Source organism: Eptatretus burgeri, chromosome 1, assembly GCF_056783735.1.
Source record: "Eptatretus burgeri isolate ZD-2024b chromosome 1, Ebu_testis_v1, whole genome shotgun sequence".
NCBI classification, from domain to species: Eukaryota; Metazoa; Chordata; class Myxini; order Myxiniformes; family Myxinidae; genus Eptatretus; species Eptatretus burgeri.
Genome location: NC_140961.1, coordinates 159837824 through 159854867, shown reverse-complemented (window position 1 = coordinate 159854867; position 17044 = coordinate 159837824). Strand labels below are relative to the sequence as shown.

The following is a 17044-nucleotide window of genomic DNA, read 5'->3' as shown; positions in this document are numbered from 1 at the left end:
CCCCTGATCCTCGAATTTGCATATATCGATTCTACTCCGACGCGCCTGGAGGCGGGGCCAAATTGCCCCGCTCTTAATGATTGGACGGATCGGAAGTGGGCGTGTATCATTCCTGATCCGACTTCCCCTCGGAAAGGCCGCTCTTTGTACCCGCGGCTCACCGCGTGCCCTGTACGAGGCCAGGACAGCCCGACGCTCGGCGCCCACAAGTGGTGCGGGAATGGCCGCAGAACGAGAGGCGAAGGTGGTGGAGGGTCTAAAGTGGCGGTCCCTGGCCAAGGTGACGCTTGGAATGGCGGTGATGCGAGGTTTGTGAGAGCGAGTTGTGAAGGTAAAGGTCGTGGCTGTTGGCGTTGTTGTTGTGAAGCGGCGTTGCGGTTGGTGGTTGTTGCGTGATTGAGGTTGAGACGTGGTTGGTTCAAAATAAAGATAGAACAGAAAAACGGCTTTCTTAAAGGGTCGCAGCCCGAATGAATTGCATTTATTCCCTCTTAACAACGGGTTTGTGGCTAACTACACATGTACTTACAGAGATATCTCACCTACGGGACCTGAATGGTGGTTTGTGAATTTCCTCGTACAGGGCGCGCGCTGAGCCGCGGGTACAAAGAGCGGCCTTTCCGAGGGGAAGTCGGATCAGGAATGATACACGCCCACTTCCGATCCGTCCAATCATTAAGCGCAGGGCGATTTGGCCCTGCCTCCAGGCGCATCGGAGTAGAATCGATGTATGCAAAATCGAGGATCATGGGAGGTTCACGCCCACTTTTCCTCCGTCCAATGGGCGAGCGTGGCTCTGCCCCCGAGCTCATCCTGATCAGGAAATTTGCATATGGGTTCTCCTGCCGTACTATAAAGCGCCGAGCGCGGGGCGAATTCAGTCAGTTTTGGGTCGGAAGCAGTTTGAGGCAGTCGGAGTTTTGGGCTCGGGCGAGTTGGAGAGGTGTGGCAGCAGCAGTCAAGACGGGTCTGGAGGAGAGTCAGTCTGTCGGAGTTCGGAGCCTGTCGGGGAGCTGCAGAGAGGGGAAGCCGGGAACGCGATCGAGGTCGCAGTGGAGTCGCTCGTCGCGGGACCCAAGCAAGCCAGCTATCCTCTTTCCCCAGAGCATCAACAATTCCCCCCTTCCCCCCCTGAGATAGTGCGGAAAGGGGGGGCCCCGTTCCCACCTCATTCCAAGCAGTGCCAACGAAACCCGCGGAGGAGCGCGGAGTCGGGGCACCGCCGCCGCATTTGCGTCTTATCACAAGACGGGTAGGCTCCACCCGGTCTCGCGCCCACAGGTCTGCCCCCTTGTCGTTGAGGGTGGCCCTTTTCTTTTGCTTTTGAGTGTATGTGTTGTCGGCGCCGTCCGTAAAGTAAAACTGTGTAAGTTTTGCCGTGTGCTTGCGTAGTCGGTAGTAGATCTGCATTGTTGTGTTTCTTTTGTTGCAATTGCTTTTGATGCATAATTGTTGTAATTGTATATGTGTGCTTTCCGTGTGCCGCGGAATAAATGTGCCTCATGTTGAACTGTTTTTCCCGTTTCGCTTCATCTTTTCTTTTATTGAATCTCCATCTTGCTTCACGTAAAGGGTTGGTAGTGGGCTAAATATGCCTGATAATTAATCGGAACCGTCGAGGTTGATGATAACACCGCTCGGTTATCCCTTTTGTACGGAACGGGTCGCTTAAAGTGGCCCGTGTCCGGAGTCGACCTGCGGCGAGGTGCGATCGCCCGGTCTACCCTCCGTGTGGGTACTTAGGTAGGTCGAATTTGGCGAAGAACCCTATCCCACGCGGGGGGCCGATTGGCACGATCGTGGTGAGGCCGAAAGGCCCACCCGTGACTAGTTCCCGGTGTTAGTCCGAGAGGGTCGCGACAGAATTGTCCGTCCGGTGGGCGACGTGCCGCGATTCGAGTTACGTGGCCGCTCGCACGCCAGCGGGCGCGATTTCGCAACAGTATTATCCAGAATGTGTTGTATCGTAAAATCCGATCTTCTATTTTTAGGTCGGTTCATGAGGTACCCCTTCAAGCAAACCGTAGTTTTCAATGGTTTAATTATGCCAGACTCGGTGTTGGCGTGGTTTAAATCAATTGTGAAAGGCGTCCATTTTGTTTCACACAGAACCAGCACCACTTCATTGGAGAGAGTGCTTTGTGTTCGTACTTCATTTACCCTGAAGGTAAGACTTTGTTATTTACATTATAATTATGGTTATATAAAGTGTCTTGCAATCTCTTGGGCACAAGCCCCACCTGTTATAAGCTGACATTAAATTTTGTCAGGTGAGCTGATGCGATGGAGCAGTGTCTGTCGGTGATTGAGTCAGTGAGTCAGTCTGTAAACACTTCAGTCATTATGAAATGGACTAAACCAACTTCAGGGTTGGTGGGGGGGGGGGGTTGGTTGGTGGGGGAGGTTGGTTGTTTGGGGGGTGGTTGTTTGTGGGGGTGTTGGTGGTTGGTGGTGGGGGTTGTTTGGGGGGAGGGGGGTTGGTTGGGGAGGGGGGGTTGGTGTGTGGGGGGTTCGACCCCTCCAAAATAGGTATTTCCGCGCTCCTCGGAAACTGCACACACGATTTTGATAAAACTTGACAACATTCTTCACCCGTGATGTGACAGCTTATTGTCTGCATCAAAATCTGTGCTCGTTAAGGGAGTGTAGGGGGGAGGGAGGGGGGAGTTCACCCCACCGAAAATAGGTATTTGCTGTGTTCTCCGAAACTACATTGAGAATTTCAATCAAACTTCGCCACAAACTTCGCCATCACCCTTGATGTACTTAATATTGTTCATGGCATTTAAAAAAATCAAGGATTGGAGGGGGGTTTTGAGTGACTGTTGCTCCTTGTCCATGTGAGCTTCAGGACAGATGTTGGTATTTATTTATTTCATTTTATTTTTAAAGTTTTAATTCTAAGAATGAGAAAACTGAAGTCACATTCCATTGATATACCGATGCTATTTGTTATGAATGCATGAACAGGACCACGCAAAAATAATTTTGGGGGATATTGTATATTTGTGAAATGTTATACGAAATAAGTAAGGCACGTGAAGCATATTTTGTGTTATTCTTTGACCACTTATCAATGTAATGAATGATTTTTACCTCCGCCACAGAAGGTTTTTTATTCTTTTCCCCCAGCATTGAGAAATCAGGGCAAAAAAGATGTATAGCACACTATCTCAAAATGTTGTGGACGGATTTTGATGAAACTTCGTGGGCATACTGGATGTGTGACAAGGAAGAATCGATTATTTTTTTTTTTGTGAAAATCTGAGGCTATTTATTTATTTATTTTAAAAAAGTGATTCCAAACCATTGAGAGAAGGGGTCAAAAATGATATAGTACTGGATAACATATTTTAAAAAAATACAATGGCCCTGATATGTTCTCGTGGATCAAGCATTGCATGGCAGAGGCATGTGCCTTCTACTTGTTCATTTATATGGTACGTTATCTCAACCACTTCTTTGTGCAACCACTTATTTGAGGAAATGCCAAATGATGGAAAAACACTGCATCCTGTTATAAAGATACAACACACTGGTTGTGATATATCTGCTTGCTCCACTCTTCTCCTCAATACCACCTGCTCATCCCCACCAGCAGTGAATTTAACTTGGTAAACTGATTGATTGTAATAATGGGGTACCAATATAGCACAGCATTGATGGGCCAAATGGCTTCCACCTGTATCCAAGTTGTGTGTGAACGTATTGAATAGGTATGACTAAACCCTGGAGCAGAAACACTTTGGGACATGGAAACTGCCTAATATTTTTGTCCATCTACATATGAGGTACACATGCTTGATGTGGGCATTTATTGACATCGATGCGGATAATCAAAAAAATGTAATCCCAATATTTTATTTTTTTCATTCCATGCTGCCCAGATCGTTTTGCGTCAATAAATATGGTACCGTTTTTTGGGGGTTTTGTGCAACCAGTTGCTTGCTGGTACAGGCTAAAGTAACGCTTTGGCACAACGTTATTGCATGCAGAAAAGAAATGGCTCTCGATTTCAAAATTTTCACAACTATCCATTGCCTTTGTGCTCTTAAATTTTCATTCTACACATTGAATATGTACTATTTACTGATTTTTTCCCTTCTCTTATTTCAGTTAACATATCAGTGTGGCGCTGTGGTTGCAAATTATGTCTGCATGTGGTTGTCAACGCTCATCGTAATTTAATTTTACGAGCAAAATTTTATTTTTTTTATTTTGATATAGATGCCCAGGACAAAGTACTGGAAAAAGGGACAGCATAAAAAGGTCATCACTGCTGCATACACTGGGGCAAATGTCCTCATCAACACTGGGACAGATGTCCCACCCATTTGTGCTGCAATGATTGAAAACGCTGCCCAAAGGTCTGTACAAAACGTTGCACAAAGATGCAATGAAACACCTCGACAAACGACTCATCAAATGGCTGCAAATATAGAAGGTCGACAAGTCCCAATTGAAGAGCCTCCCAAAATATTGCTTTTGCCAAACTCGGCTGCCTGCATCCGAGGTAGTTTTCATCAAGGTGATGCCAAATTTTTAGAAAATAAAGGTAAACAATGTGTTGCCAATGGCTGTGCTTCGATATTGTTTGAAAAAAAAAACAAAAAAATGCTTCCCCTTGAATAACTACTGATGCAGACTTTGTTCTTGAGACTGGTAATGAATTGTTTCGATTGGTGCAAAGGTCTTCAACACATAATAATCCTCTGCTTTTGTTATCTGAATTGCCGCATGCTGTACGTTTATTACACACAAACTTTTTCATCACTCTTGGAGACTCTCTTGTTGGATTTTTTTTTTATCCAGTTGCACAGATATTACCGATGGTTTTTTCTAATGTCTTTGAACGATGCTTTGACAGCAACTCTGACACTGTAACAATCACTGCTTCATAACATTTGGAGCTTCGACTTTTGCAGTTATGAAAGAAAATCTGTTTTGTTTTTGATTCTCATTCAAGAGGTAGGGATGGAACTCAAGTTCCCAATGGAAGATCTGCACTAATCAAGTACAGAAATGTCTGGGAGGTATACGAACACTGTCTGAAGCTAGCAGCATCCATGAATCTGAGATGTGAGGTAACTCAGTTTGAAGTCACAGGCGTGAATGTCGATGTTATGAATGACCAGAGTGTAGCTCGTCAAACAACAGTTGCATACACTCACATAAGTGATGCAGAGATTGTTCTGTATACCAATCACGCACAGTACCCCTCACATACACTCAGTCCAGAGACTTGCACAAATGCTGTATTCGGCACGAAAGATTGTTCTGTGCTTTATGAGAGTGCAGATAATCCTCCCCATTTACAGATTTCTTCACCAACAGAGCTGTATCTGTTATGGCAGGTGTTTCAAATCAAGGAAAGAGTACCTCTTCACATAGATCAGTATCGAGGACAAGAGACAAAGGGAGAGGTCAGCAAAAGCAGCACACTCAACATGAGCCGAAGCAAACGAGGGCAAAGACGAAAGCTATGACAACAAATGGTGCAGATGAATTCATGTCCAAACAAAGGAAAAATCTGATGTGCAGAAAAAGATATAACAAAGATGAAGATTACAAGCAAAGCAAAAAATTATATGCAGTAAAAAAAATACAAGTGCAATGAAACCCATAGAGAAATAGTAAAAAGTCAATGTATTGAAAGGTATCAACAGGATGAAAAACACAGAGCAGCTATGCTAGAACAGAGTAAAAATAAGTATGCACAGAATCCTGAACACAAAGCAGCTATGATAGAACGGAGTAAATATCACTATGCCTGGGATTTTAAACATAGAGCAGCTATGATAGAACGGAATAAAAATAAGTATGCACGGAATCCGAAACATAGAGCAGCTATGATGGAACAGAGTAAAAATAAGTATGCACGGAATCCGAAACGTAGAGCAGCTATGACGGAATGGAGTAAAAATAAGTATGCACAGCATCCTAAATATAGAGCAGCTGTGAAAGCTCGAAGTTTACTTGCATTCAAAAAAAGTGAGGTGCTTCGAGAGAATTAAAAAAAGACAAATTGTTGCTGTAAGGTTAGAGAAAAAGAAAGAGAGAGGTGAGATGTATCGGGTAATACCTGCTTTCAAGGAAATGATAACTCGTGGATTAGACTACATCTGTTCAGCCTGCAATCGACTATTTTTTGAGGATCAAGTTGTTTGTTGTAGGAAATAATCGTACACACAGAAAGGGTTAGCTGTTAAGGCATTTGCTGATAAGTGTATTGCAGAGAAACATGTCCACAAATGCTCAGAGAATGTGGTTTTCCATGTATGTTTCTAAATAGTCCAGCATCAAAACACTGGATTTGTTTCACATGTCACCGAAGCATCATGTCTGCTAAAATGCCAGCTGAAGCTGCTGCAAACAATGTATATTTCTCAGTGGACACATTGGGTGCGTGACAGGAAAGAATTGATTCAATTTTGGTGAAGATCCGGATCCAGATCCTCATCTGATAATTTTTTTTTAGTGATTCTTCACCATTGAGAGATAGGGCATAACCGATATATAGCACGATATCTCAATTTTTTGGATGTATTCGGATGAATCTTCTTTGACAGGTTGAGTGATTGACAAGGAATAATTGCTTTGATTTTGGTGAGGATCCGAATCCAGATCTGGACACGAGAATTATTTAAATTTCAAAGTGATTCTTCACCATGTGATAGGGCCAAAAACGATATAGTACTGTGTTGCATGATATTTCAAAAATGTATTGGACCAGATATATTCTCGTGGATCAGGCATTACGTGGTGGAGGTATGCTCTACACGGATTGCCCTTCTCATTTTAAAATGTATTTGCCTCTTGAAGGAAAACATGCAATACACCAAGAGATGAAAGGCCATACATTTCAAACAAATAGGACAGTTAAGCTGATTCAACACATCTTCACTTTCACCTTGTAAAACATCCCAAAGGTTCAACGATAGATACAGGACAGAAAGCAAAGAATCACCAATCGATAATGAGGTTTATTAACAATGTTGGAATCCATGCAGTCACTGGTTCAATCATTCAACGACGTGAGAGTCATCTTGCATGGAGTTTTAGAATATAACAAAACTTAAAATGGCTCAATTTGAGAAAAAATAACTTCCAATTAAACATGATTTGCTGTAAATTGCACTCTATTTCTTAAATTATCAGAATCAATTTAAAATTGAATATTTGTTGTTATACTTTTAATCAAGTGCACTTTCAGGTAATTTTGAAAAGTAAATCTCTTGTGAGGCTGCGATGTTTAAGACCATATAAATCAAGTGGAAAACTGCTGTGTGCTATATTTATAGCAGTGTGCACAATGTTTAAAAACGAAATATATGTCACACCACATGAAAACAGAAACCACACTGTTTCACCTTTCAAACCACAGACAATATTCATTGCAGTTCTTTGCTGTTCCTGCTTATCTGCAGTTTTCGGAAGTGCTTGTCAGATCACAGAAAATCATGGCTTGCGCAGCATTACAGCAAGTGGAGACATAATGATTACTGGAATGATCGATGTCCATTATGGCATGGACCGAATTCAGCAATCTTTTAGAAAGATTCCAAACTTTTCTGGCTGCCAAATGTAAGTACAGTATGGAGGACATGTTTTATAAGAAATCTGAGAAGCAAAGGCTTGTGGGTTTATAAGTCTGCAATTCAACAACTTCGGGTGCATAAAAAATTTCTTCATTTTGTTTGCAGAACTTTTAAAAATCCCCGATGTGCGGAAATGTTTAATTTATTGAGTTTTGAATGTGTGACATTAAGGTTGTTTTTTGAGATGGACTTGATTTTTGGTATTCAAAGTTTTTATTTATTTATTTATTTTTTTCTGCTTTTTAGTTTTAATTTTCACACAGTCTTCATTTGCACCAGCAAAATTTCAAAGGAACACTCAAAATTGTCATGATTGCACAAGTCAAATTAGTATATTGATATTTATTGAACAACAATTTAACAAGTATTATTTATTGATTTATTTTGTCAAAATTCATTTTCTCTGCATAATTTGAAGCAGAATAAAATGAAAGAATGTCAGATGGTGTTTTCCAGATGGAATGGAAATTTTTTGCGGGAATTGATGGCAATTGTATTCACTATTTCTGAGATAAACAAAAACTCATTATTGCTGCCCAATATCACTCTTGGTTATGTTATTTATGACACGTGCTATGCTATCCCGAAGGTTATGGAAGCAGCATTATCAATCTTGGGTTTGAGAACACAATTTGATCAAAGCAACAGTTGCCCTCCTACTGCTGTCATTGGTCCATTCTCTTCTTCACTTTCCCTGAATTTGAACAAAGTGTTGGGACTCTACAACATCCCACAGGTGCCTTTGCAAAGTTATTTTAACTTCGTTCGATAATTTGCTGGTGTATACTTATTAAAAGAATGCAAATAATTTGCAGACATGATTAGCATGTGAGGATTATTTGCCCACATTGGACTTGGTTCGAAATTAGGGCTTATGGATTTGGTCTCAATTTTCGTGTCTGTGCGTGCATGCATGTCCGTCCGCTACCATATCTCAGACATGTCTGGACCGATTTTATTTGTACTTGGCACAAAGACATCACATGATGGGATACATTAGCAAGTCATTTTTTTTCGACATCAGATCCAAGATGGCTGACTGGTGGCCATTTTAGTTTTACATCAATGTGGGCTGCCCTTTAACTCCTTGCAGCAAAATTACTAAAACAATATGGGCTATAATATTTGTCTTTTTTTTTTTTTACTAGTATTATTCAATTTTATGATATTTTCTCCCAAATATGAAGACATTTATTCAATTTAAAATTCATCCACAAGGTAAAACTGCTGTCTTGATTATTTGTCCAAAATTATGTTAATTCCTCACATTTCATAAGAATGATCATTTCCGGTATTATTTAAAAGAGTGTGTCATACTTGTTATGAGCCTAAGATTAATATGCAATTTAAAAGAAATTATGGTGAAACAAGTATTATACTTGAAGGTCGGAATTACATCAACTTGCAAGTGCCTGAGTGACAAGAAACAGTTTCCTTCATTCGTGCGCACAGTCCCGAGTGATGCGTTTCAAGCCACTGCTATTGCTAACCTGGTGCAGTACTTTGCTTGGCACTACATTGGAACAATATCAGTTGATGATGAATATGGACGGAATGGAATAACACAGTTTTTATCTGAAGCAGAAGCAGATGGTGTTTGTATTGCTTTCCATAAAACACTCCCAAAAGTGCTGGATGAAACCGCCTATAAGAAACTGAGTGAGTTTCATTTTGTTCCTTTTTGTTCCACCATGTAGATTCTCTTGCATATGTTGCGTTTGGAGCATTAATTAAATCCAGTTTGAGGTTAGTTTTCCATTCTAATGTTTTTGGGAAGAGGAAGTTTATCTCAACAATATCATCCTCAAATTAGTATATATGATTGATTGATGCGATGTGGTCCATGATTTGATCAGGTTAGATGTGCTGTGGAACACATAATATGCCACTTGTGCATCCAGTGACTTCAGTGACCATGTCCTGTTCGGATTCAATTCAAGACCTTCCATGTTTTGTAAGGCAAGTCAAAACCAGGCCTCTAACTGTTGGGTCAGAGATTTGATGTTTGATTTGGACGAATATTTCATTCCACACTTTTCTCCAAGCTACTAAAACTATCCGTCCTGTCTTGCAAGGGCTTGGATACATGTTCAAAAAGGTTTTAAGGAGACAAGATTGTGAACTGGAAGATTCCTTCTGTGTCGGTTGTTGGGGGGGAGGGATATTGGCCAGCACAGGTAACCATATTGTCCAGCACTAACAAACAATATTGGTCAGCACTGGTAATCAACTCGACATCCCCATGTTTAGAATGAATGCTTGCAGCCCAGACAAGTGTGCAATACTCGGCCAATGAGTACACCCATACCGTTGCTGAGGTGCGAAGTATTCCCGCATTGGCACCCAGCCCATTTGGAGAGACTTGTCACGTTGTGTTCACACATCTCTTGATCTCCACAGCTGTTGGTGGTCGCAGAATGTCAAGGTGCGGTTGAGTGCCACACTGAGTTGGTTGGGGTTTTTCACCACAAATGGTGACTTTGAGTTGTGCCTGTGCTTTGTGTTTGCCATTGTGGAACAGTGAAATGACAGACTTTGTTGGTTTAGACCGCAGCCTTCACTTGGAGTCTATTGTACCATTCTCAAGAAGTCAGATGTCAGCGTGTCTTCCATCTCTCTGAAAATCTTTGCCTGTGTGGTTACTGCCAGATCATCGTCATTTAAAAAAATTCCACTAAGAGGTAGCAGGAATATCACTCGTATCTGGCTACATTAAAGAGGGTTGGTGCAAGGAGACTTTCATCTTAGAGGCAGACAATTGGTCTGCTCGCTTTTCTCCTGAAGTAGAAACACATCCGTTGCTCTCCCAGAAATGCCCACAAGAATTGGAAAAATATGGTGAATGGGAGTAAGAGGGACAGTATTCACATTATACAGTGTTTCCAAGCTGTATCATATTGTTGCTGTTGAGGAAATTCGCAAACCACCATTCAGGTCCCTAGGTGAGATATCGCTAAGTACATGTGTAGTTAGCCCCAAACCCGTTGCTTAGAGGGAATAAATGTGATTCATTCAGACTGCGACGCTTTGAGATAGCCGTTTTTCTGTTCTATCTTAATTTTGAACCAACCATCACATAACGCCAACAGCTACGATCTTTACCTTCACAACTCGCTCCCGCAAACATCGCATCACCGCCATTCCAAACGGCACCATGGCCATAAACCACCACCATAAACCCTCCACCACCTTCACCTCTCTCCTTCTGCGGCCATTCCCGCACCACCTGTGAGCACCGAGCGTTCGGCTGTCCTGGGCTCGTACAAGATACGCTCCGTTCCGCGAGTGCAAAATGCGGCCTTTCCGAGGAGAATTCGGTTCAGGAATGCTGCACGCACACTTCTGATCCGTCCAATCAGCAAGCACGGGGCGGTTTGGCCCCGCCTCCAGGCGCGTCTATGTGGAATCGAGATATGCAAATTCTAGGATCGGGGGAGATTCATGCCCCTTTTTCTCCATCCAATGGGCGAGCATGGCTCCGCCCCCGAGCTTGTTCTGATCCGGAAATTTGCATATGGGTTCTCCTACCGGCCTATAAAGCGCCGAGCGCAAGGCGAATCTGCGCAGTCAGTTTTGGAAGAGCGGAGAGTGGCAGAAAAGGGAGAGTTTGGAAGAGCGGAGTGGAGTCGGGAGGCGAGGGCGTCCCGGTGGTTTTCGGCAGTCGGCTGAGGAGAATTGGGGGACGAGTCCGAGGAGCTCGGGTCCGAGGCAAGGAAGTCGGCGACGAGGTCGCGGTGGAATCGCTCGTCATGGGACCCAAGCAAGCCAGCTATACTCTTTCCCCAGAGCATCACCCCTTTTTTTCCCCCGTGCTGAGATAGTGCGAAAAGGGGGCCCCGTTCCCACCCCACTCCAAGCAGTGCCAACAAAACCCGCGAAGGAGCATGAAGTCGGGGCACCGCCGCGCTGCCACATTTGCGGCTCATCACAAAGACGCTGGTAGGACCCACCCGGTCTCGCGGACCTGACCGCTCTTTCAGGTCCCGCGCAAATATTGGCCCACAGGCCCCGTCTGCCCCCTTGTCTTTGAGGGTGGCCTTTTCTTTTGCTTTTGAGTAAATGTGTTGTTGGCGCCGTCTGTGAAGTAAAACTGTTTAAGTGTTGCCGTGTGTCGGTCTTAGTCGGTAGTATCTCTGCGTCATTGTTTCTTTTGTAGCATTTGATATGTGTGCATTCTGTTTGGCTGTATATGTGTGCTCTCCGTGTGCCGCGGAATAAATGTGCATCATGTTGAACTGTTTTCCCGTTTCGCTTCGTCTTTTCTTTAATTGAATCTCCATCTTGCTTCACGTAAAGGGTTGGTAGTGGGCTTACTACGCCCGATAATTAATCAGAACCGTCGAGGCCGACGATAACACCGCTCGGTTATCCCGATAGTACGGAACAGATCGCTTAAGCGGCCCGTGTCCGGAGTCGTCCTGCGGCGAGGTGCGATCGGCCGATCTACCCTCCGCGTGGGTACTTAGGTTGGTCGAGTTTGGCGAACAACCCTATCCCATGCGGGTGGCCGATTGGCACGATCGTGGTGAGGCCGAAAGGCCCACCCGTGACTAGCTCCCGGCGTTAGTCCGAGAGGGTCATGACAATTGTCCGTCCGGTGGGCGACATGCCGCGATTCGAGTCACGTGGCCGTTCGCACGCCGGCAGGCGCGAATTCGCAACAATATGTTGCAAAGTCGTAAAAAGGTTTGGCTATGGTCTTCAGGTTGTGGTGGAAGCAAGTTTTGATGTTTGTGGTGAGGGTGTTTACCAAGTCTCGGCATCTTCAGTTTGGCCTCAATCTTGCTTGTGCTTGAGGATTGCTTGCCTCAGTTATCATGCTATTCCTTTGAAGGATGAGCCACTTCATTTAATTTAGGTTCTACATGGCAGTGATATCAGTCTGTTGTTCCCTGGATTCTCGGCTTTTCCCCGTTTCTGCAAGGCAATGACCATTATTTCATGCTAGATTTGGGGAATTTGGCAACTACCCATGATGTTGAATATATAAGTTCAGGACTCTTGTCACCATGGAACAATATATAGGCTTGAATGAGCCAACAGTCCAAGATGATGGAGGAAGTTTGGAAGGATGCCAGATTTCCTTGCAGCCTTCCATCTTTTTTTGACCAAGCCAGCCTTGAGCTCATCAGGGGAGAAGCTGCCTGTGAGGTCAGAATATTCCAGGCAACTGGCCATTGACACCATAAGTTGCTGCCTCACATCCTGCTTGTGATGCTTGTTGAGTGGACACTTTCAGTTTGTGCTAAGTTGGCAGCAACAGTGTTTGGCTTGATTTGCAGATTCACAGCCTCCACAGCATTAGCCACACCGAGTTTCCTCTGAAGACAAAAGGCTTAACGGCTTGAGTTTGTGAAATCCAGGGATTCTACACTCTCCATCCATCTCCAGCATCTGTTGTTGTTCAGGGAGTCCAGCACGGTTACTGCCAGCCAGGGTCCTCTGACTGTTAGTTTTGTCAGCGGAGATTCTCTCACTCAGAAATGCCTATATAAAGTCAACACCCCCTTTCAAATTTTTCACCTTTTGCTGCCTTATAGCCTGGAATTAAATTGCATTAAATCAGACTTTTCCCACCTTTATTTACACATCGTAACCAACAACTTCAAAGTGAAAAACAAATTTCAGAATTTTTTAAAAATTACAAAACTAGAATATCTTGGTTGGATAAGTGTCCACCCCCTCATAATAGCATTGTAAGTTTGCTCAAGTGTAACCAATCACCTTCAAAATCACACAAGTTAATTTGCCTCCAACTTTGTTAGAATGTAATGATTGTGATATTTCAGAATAAAATTGGCGATTCCTGTAGGTGTCTTCGTTCATTTCACAGCAAAGACTCAACCATGAATGCAAAGGAGCTTTGAAAAGATGGGATTAAGTTGTGGAAAGGCACAGCTCAGAGGATGGGTATCAAAATATATCAAAGGCCTTGAATATCCCTTGGAGCACAGTCTGGACAATCATTAAGAAGAGGAAGCCGTATGGTACCACCAAGACCTTGCCGAGATTGGGTTGTCCTTCCAAACTGGATGACCAAGCAAGGAGGAGACTGATCAGAGAGGCCAACAAGAGGCTAATGGCAACTGTGAAAGAGCTCCCTGCCTTTATGGCAAAGACTGATATCACTGTGTGCAGGTGACAACAATATCCCAAGCACTCCACAAGTCTGAATGCACGGGAGGGTGGCAAGATGGAAGCCGTTACTCAAAAAAGCGCACCTTGAGTCCCATTTGTGGTATGCAAAAAAAAAACATCTCTGGAGATGCTACAGGCCTTGATGAAGTCATGTGACAAAATGTTTTGTGGTCTTACAAAACCCAGATGGTACTTTTTGGCCTAAATGCAAAATGTTACGTTTGACGCAAGCCGAACACAGCACATGACCCAAACAACACCATCCCGAATCTGAAGCATGAAGGTGTCAACATCATGTTATGGAGACGGTTCTCATCAGCAGGGACTGGGGCACTTGTCAGGATAGAAGGGAAAATGGATGGAGTAAAATACAGAAAAATCCCAGAGAAAAACCTGCTGCCCTCTGCAAGAAAGCTGAAATTGGGACAGAAGTTCACCTTTCAGCATTACAACAACCGGAAGCACACAGCCAAAGCTACACTGGAGTGGCTAAGGACCATAAATATAAATGTCCTTGAGTGGACCAGTCAGAGCGCCGATCTAAGTCCAATTGAAAATCAGTGGCATGACTTGAGCATTGCTGTCCATCAATGCTCCCCATGCCACTTGACTGATCTTGAACAGTTTTGTGCAGAAGAATGGGCAAATATTGCCCAATAATGGTGTGCAAAGTTGGTAGAGACCAATTCCAACAGACTGACAGCTGTAATTGCTGTCAAAGGTGCTTCCATCAAGTATTAACTCAGATGGGTGGACACTTATCCAAGGAAGAAATTGCAGTTTTGTATTCTCAATTAATTTTTTGTAATTTGTATAATTTGTTTTTCACTTGGAAGTTGTAGGTTACGATATGTAAATAAAGTTGGAAAAAGTCTGACTTAATGCAATTTAATTCCAGGCTATAAGGAAGCAAAAGGTTAAAATTTTGAAAGGGGGTGTCGACTTTATTTCTTCTCCCTGTATCCATGTGGCATGTTATTTTTCACAGCAGCGATAAGACTGGTCATGAAGTGACCACATTCCTTCAACGTTGGTGGGATTCGTTGGATTGTTTCCTCACCTCTGCTGTAAATATGGACTAGTCTGTCCTCGTAAGGTAACAAACTCATTATATCGTTTGAGTGCATAGATAGAATTTCGATTCCAACAAGGCTGAAGACTGGGTTTTGTTGCCTGTGTGGGAAAGCAGAAAGGATGTTTCTAGACAACTGGAGAGGGCACACTCTTTGTCGGTCAACACAAGGGTGAGGTCCGGTTATAGCCCCATTCTCACCTCACAAACCGAAAAATACCACTATGTTTTGCATCATTCATGAGGTGTACATAATGATCTGACATCCACAGTTACATGAGAGGGAATGAATCAAGACCATCAATTTCATAATAAAAATGACGAACTTTGGTGAGCATGTTATATCTCTGATGGAGACCATCAAATTTCAGGCATTGTATTTCAGGACCTAGGGGGATACTTGCTCAGTCATCTGTATCTTGCTTACGCAACATTGCCTCATTTTGATGTGTTCCTCCATTTCCCGCTTCACGATGTTCTTGCCTCTTTTCATTGGCTTCCATTCACTCCTCCAAAGTAATGTCTAAATTACATTTTCATCTTCAACCATTGATTTGTGACTTCTCCATTCTCACTCCAGTCATCCCATTCCCTCTTCACTCACTTCTGCAAGTGCTCTTCAAAGTCACAGTCTCTCATATTATGCATCACTAGAATAAACTAAGCAACGAGAGTAAATTAAACCACTAGAGCATTGGCTCTTAACCTGGGGGCCGTGAGTAATTTCCAGAGGGGGCGTGAGCCCGGATGAAAAAGTAGGAATTTCTCCAATTATTTTTGGAATTCTCTTAACTTGTGTTTGCATATATATATATATCGTGATGAACATAAAAAACAAAAGTATCACCTTTCATAATTTTCGTTTTCTATTCGCCATGAGGCCGACCAGTTTCTGTATAAAGTTATTTTTAAAATTTAACATTTATTTAAATTTAATATGTATTATATTTTGATTTTAAAATTAAAGTTTTTTTTTTTTTTTTTTTTTTTTTTTTTTTTTTTTTTCCCACAGATTTGCAATGCCCATTTCAAACCAAATAATTCGCAATGAGTGCAAAAAAGAGGAAGTATCTTGACGAATATATTAGATTTGGATTTGTGTCCCTCCAAAAGGGTGACACAGAGGTACCCCAGTGCGTAATATTCTACAAGACTCTGAGCAATGATGGCATGTAACCCACATGCTTGGAACACCACTTGAAGACAGTGCAACCTGATGTAGCTGCCAAACCCAAGGCATTCATTGAAACAAAAAGTCTGTCCTTGAAGCAAGCTAAGATGGACAGCAGTGGAACAATTCAGCAAAAAGGATGTTGAGGCTTCCTATGAGATCGCCATGTTGATTGCAAAGATCAATAAGAGCCATACCATCGGAGAGACTCATGAAACCAAGTACAGTCCTCGCTAACCGGAAGTTCGCATATCGTAGTTTCGATTATTCGTAATTTAGTTTTAATGACCAATTTTTCAATTATCGCAAACATTTTATGCCTATCGTAATGTCATTGCAAGGAAAAACGCAAAAAAAAGTTTCAAACTGCCTGCAAAAAACAACAATCACACAGGATGCGCATAAACATACTTTCACTTTACTGCGCATGTACTGTATGCTGTACTGTACGTATTCTCTTCACGCTCGCCTGCATACCTTCCAGTATGAATCCCAAGCGACCCGCAAGTCTTTTGACAAGCACACCTCGTTTCAAGATACAACGAAAGGCTGTCACATTGAAGGTAAAATTGGATATAATTAAAAGACATGAACGAGGTGAAGGGAGAACGGAAATCGGCCACGCGCATGCAGTCGCTGCATCGACTGTACATTCGATCGTTCAAAGTTCGGCAAAGATAAAGAAAATATCACAGATTGCGACCAGTTCGAGTGCAACGACACTAACGAGAATGTGAGATGGTGCTATGCACAACATGGAGCGTTTATTATGTGTGTGGATAGAAGATCAAACTAAACGTCGCATGCTTTATATCTTGCTGTGATACAAGAAAAAGCGCGTAGTTTGTTTGGGCATTGACCCACGATTACGTGATCAATTACTTCTCCAATCATGTTGAGAAGTACTCCAAGGTGAACAACATTGACAACAAATCTTTGCTGCTTGTAGACAATTCTCCTGCCCATCCTCAGCAAATGGAAGACTGGTGTGAAAACGTGCAGGTAGTATTTTTACCACCAAATACTACCTCACTTTTACAGCCTATGGATCAGGGAGTTATTGCT

At 42.9% G+C, this 17044-nt stretch overlaps 1 protein-coding gene across 10 annotated transcripts in view; it reads left to right on the top strand.

Annotated features, from left to right (window-relative positions):
- LOC147035868 (vomeronasal type-2 receptor 1-like) overlaps positions 1–17044 on the top strand; it is a 48142-nt gene that overhangs the window by 2653 nt on the left and 28445 nt on the right. The window contains exons 2-6 of one of the 10 annotated variants that reach the window (XM_085847847.1): positions 2110–2167; positions 4228–4555; positions 7428–8334; positions 8984–9257; positions 9849–11843. In XM_085847847.1, the coding sequence (XP_085703973.1) occupies positions 8026–8334; positions 8984–9257; positions 9849–9853 (588 nt within the window). In that variant the 5' untranslated portion in view covers positions 2110–2167; positions 4228–4555; positions 7428–8025 and the 3' untranslated portion in view covers positions 9854–11843. Of the gene's footprint in view, positions 1–2109; positions 2168–4227; positions 4556–7427; positions 11844–17044 lie in introns of those variants that run through there. The other 9 variants (XM_085847842.1, XM_085847824.1, XM_085847808.1 and 6 more) reach the window with 9 other exon arrangements.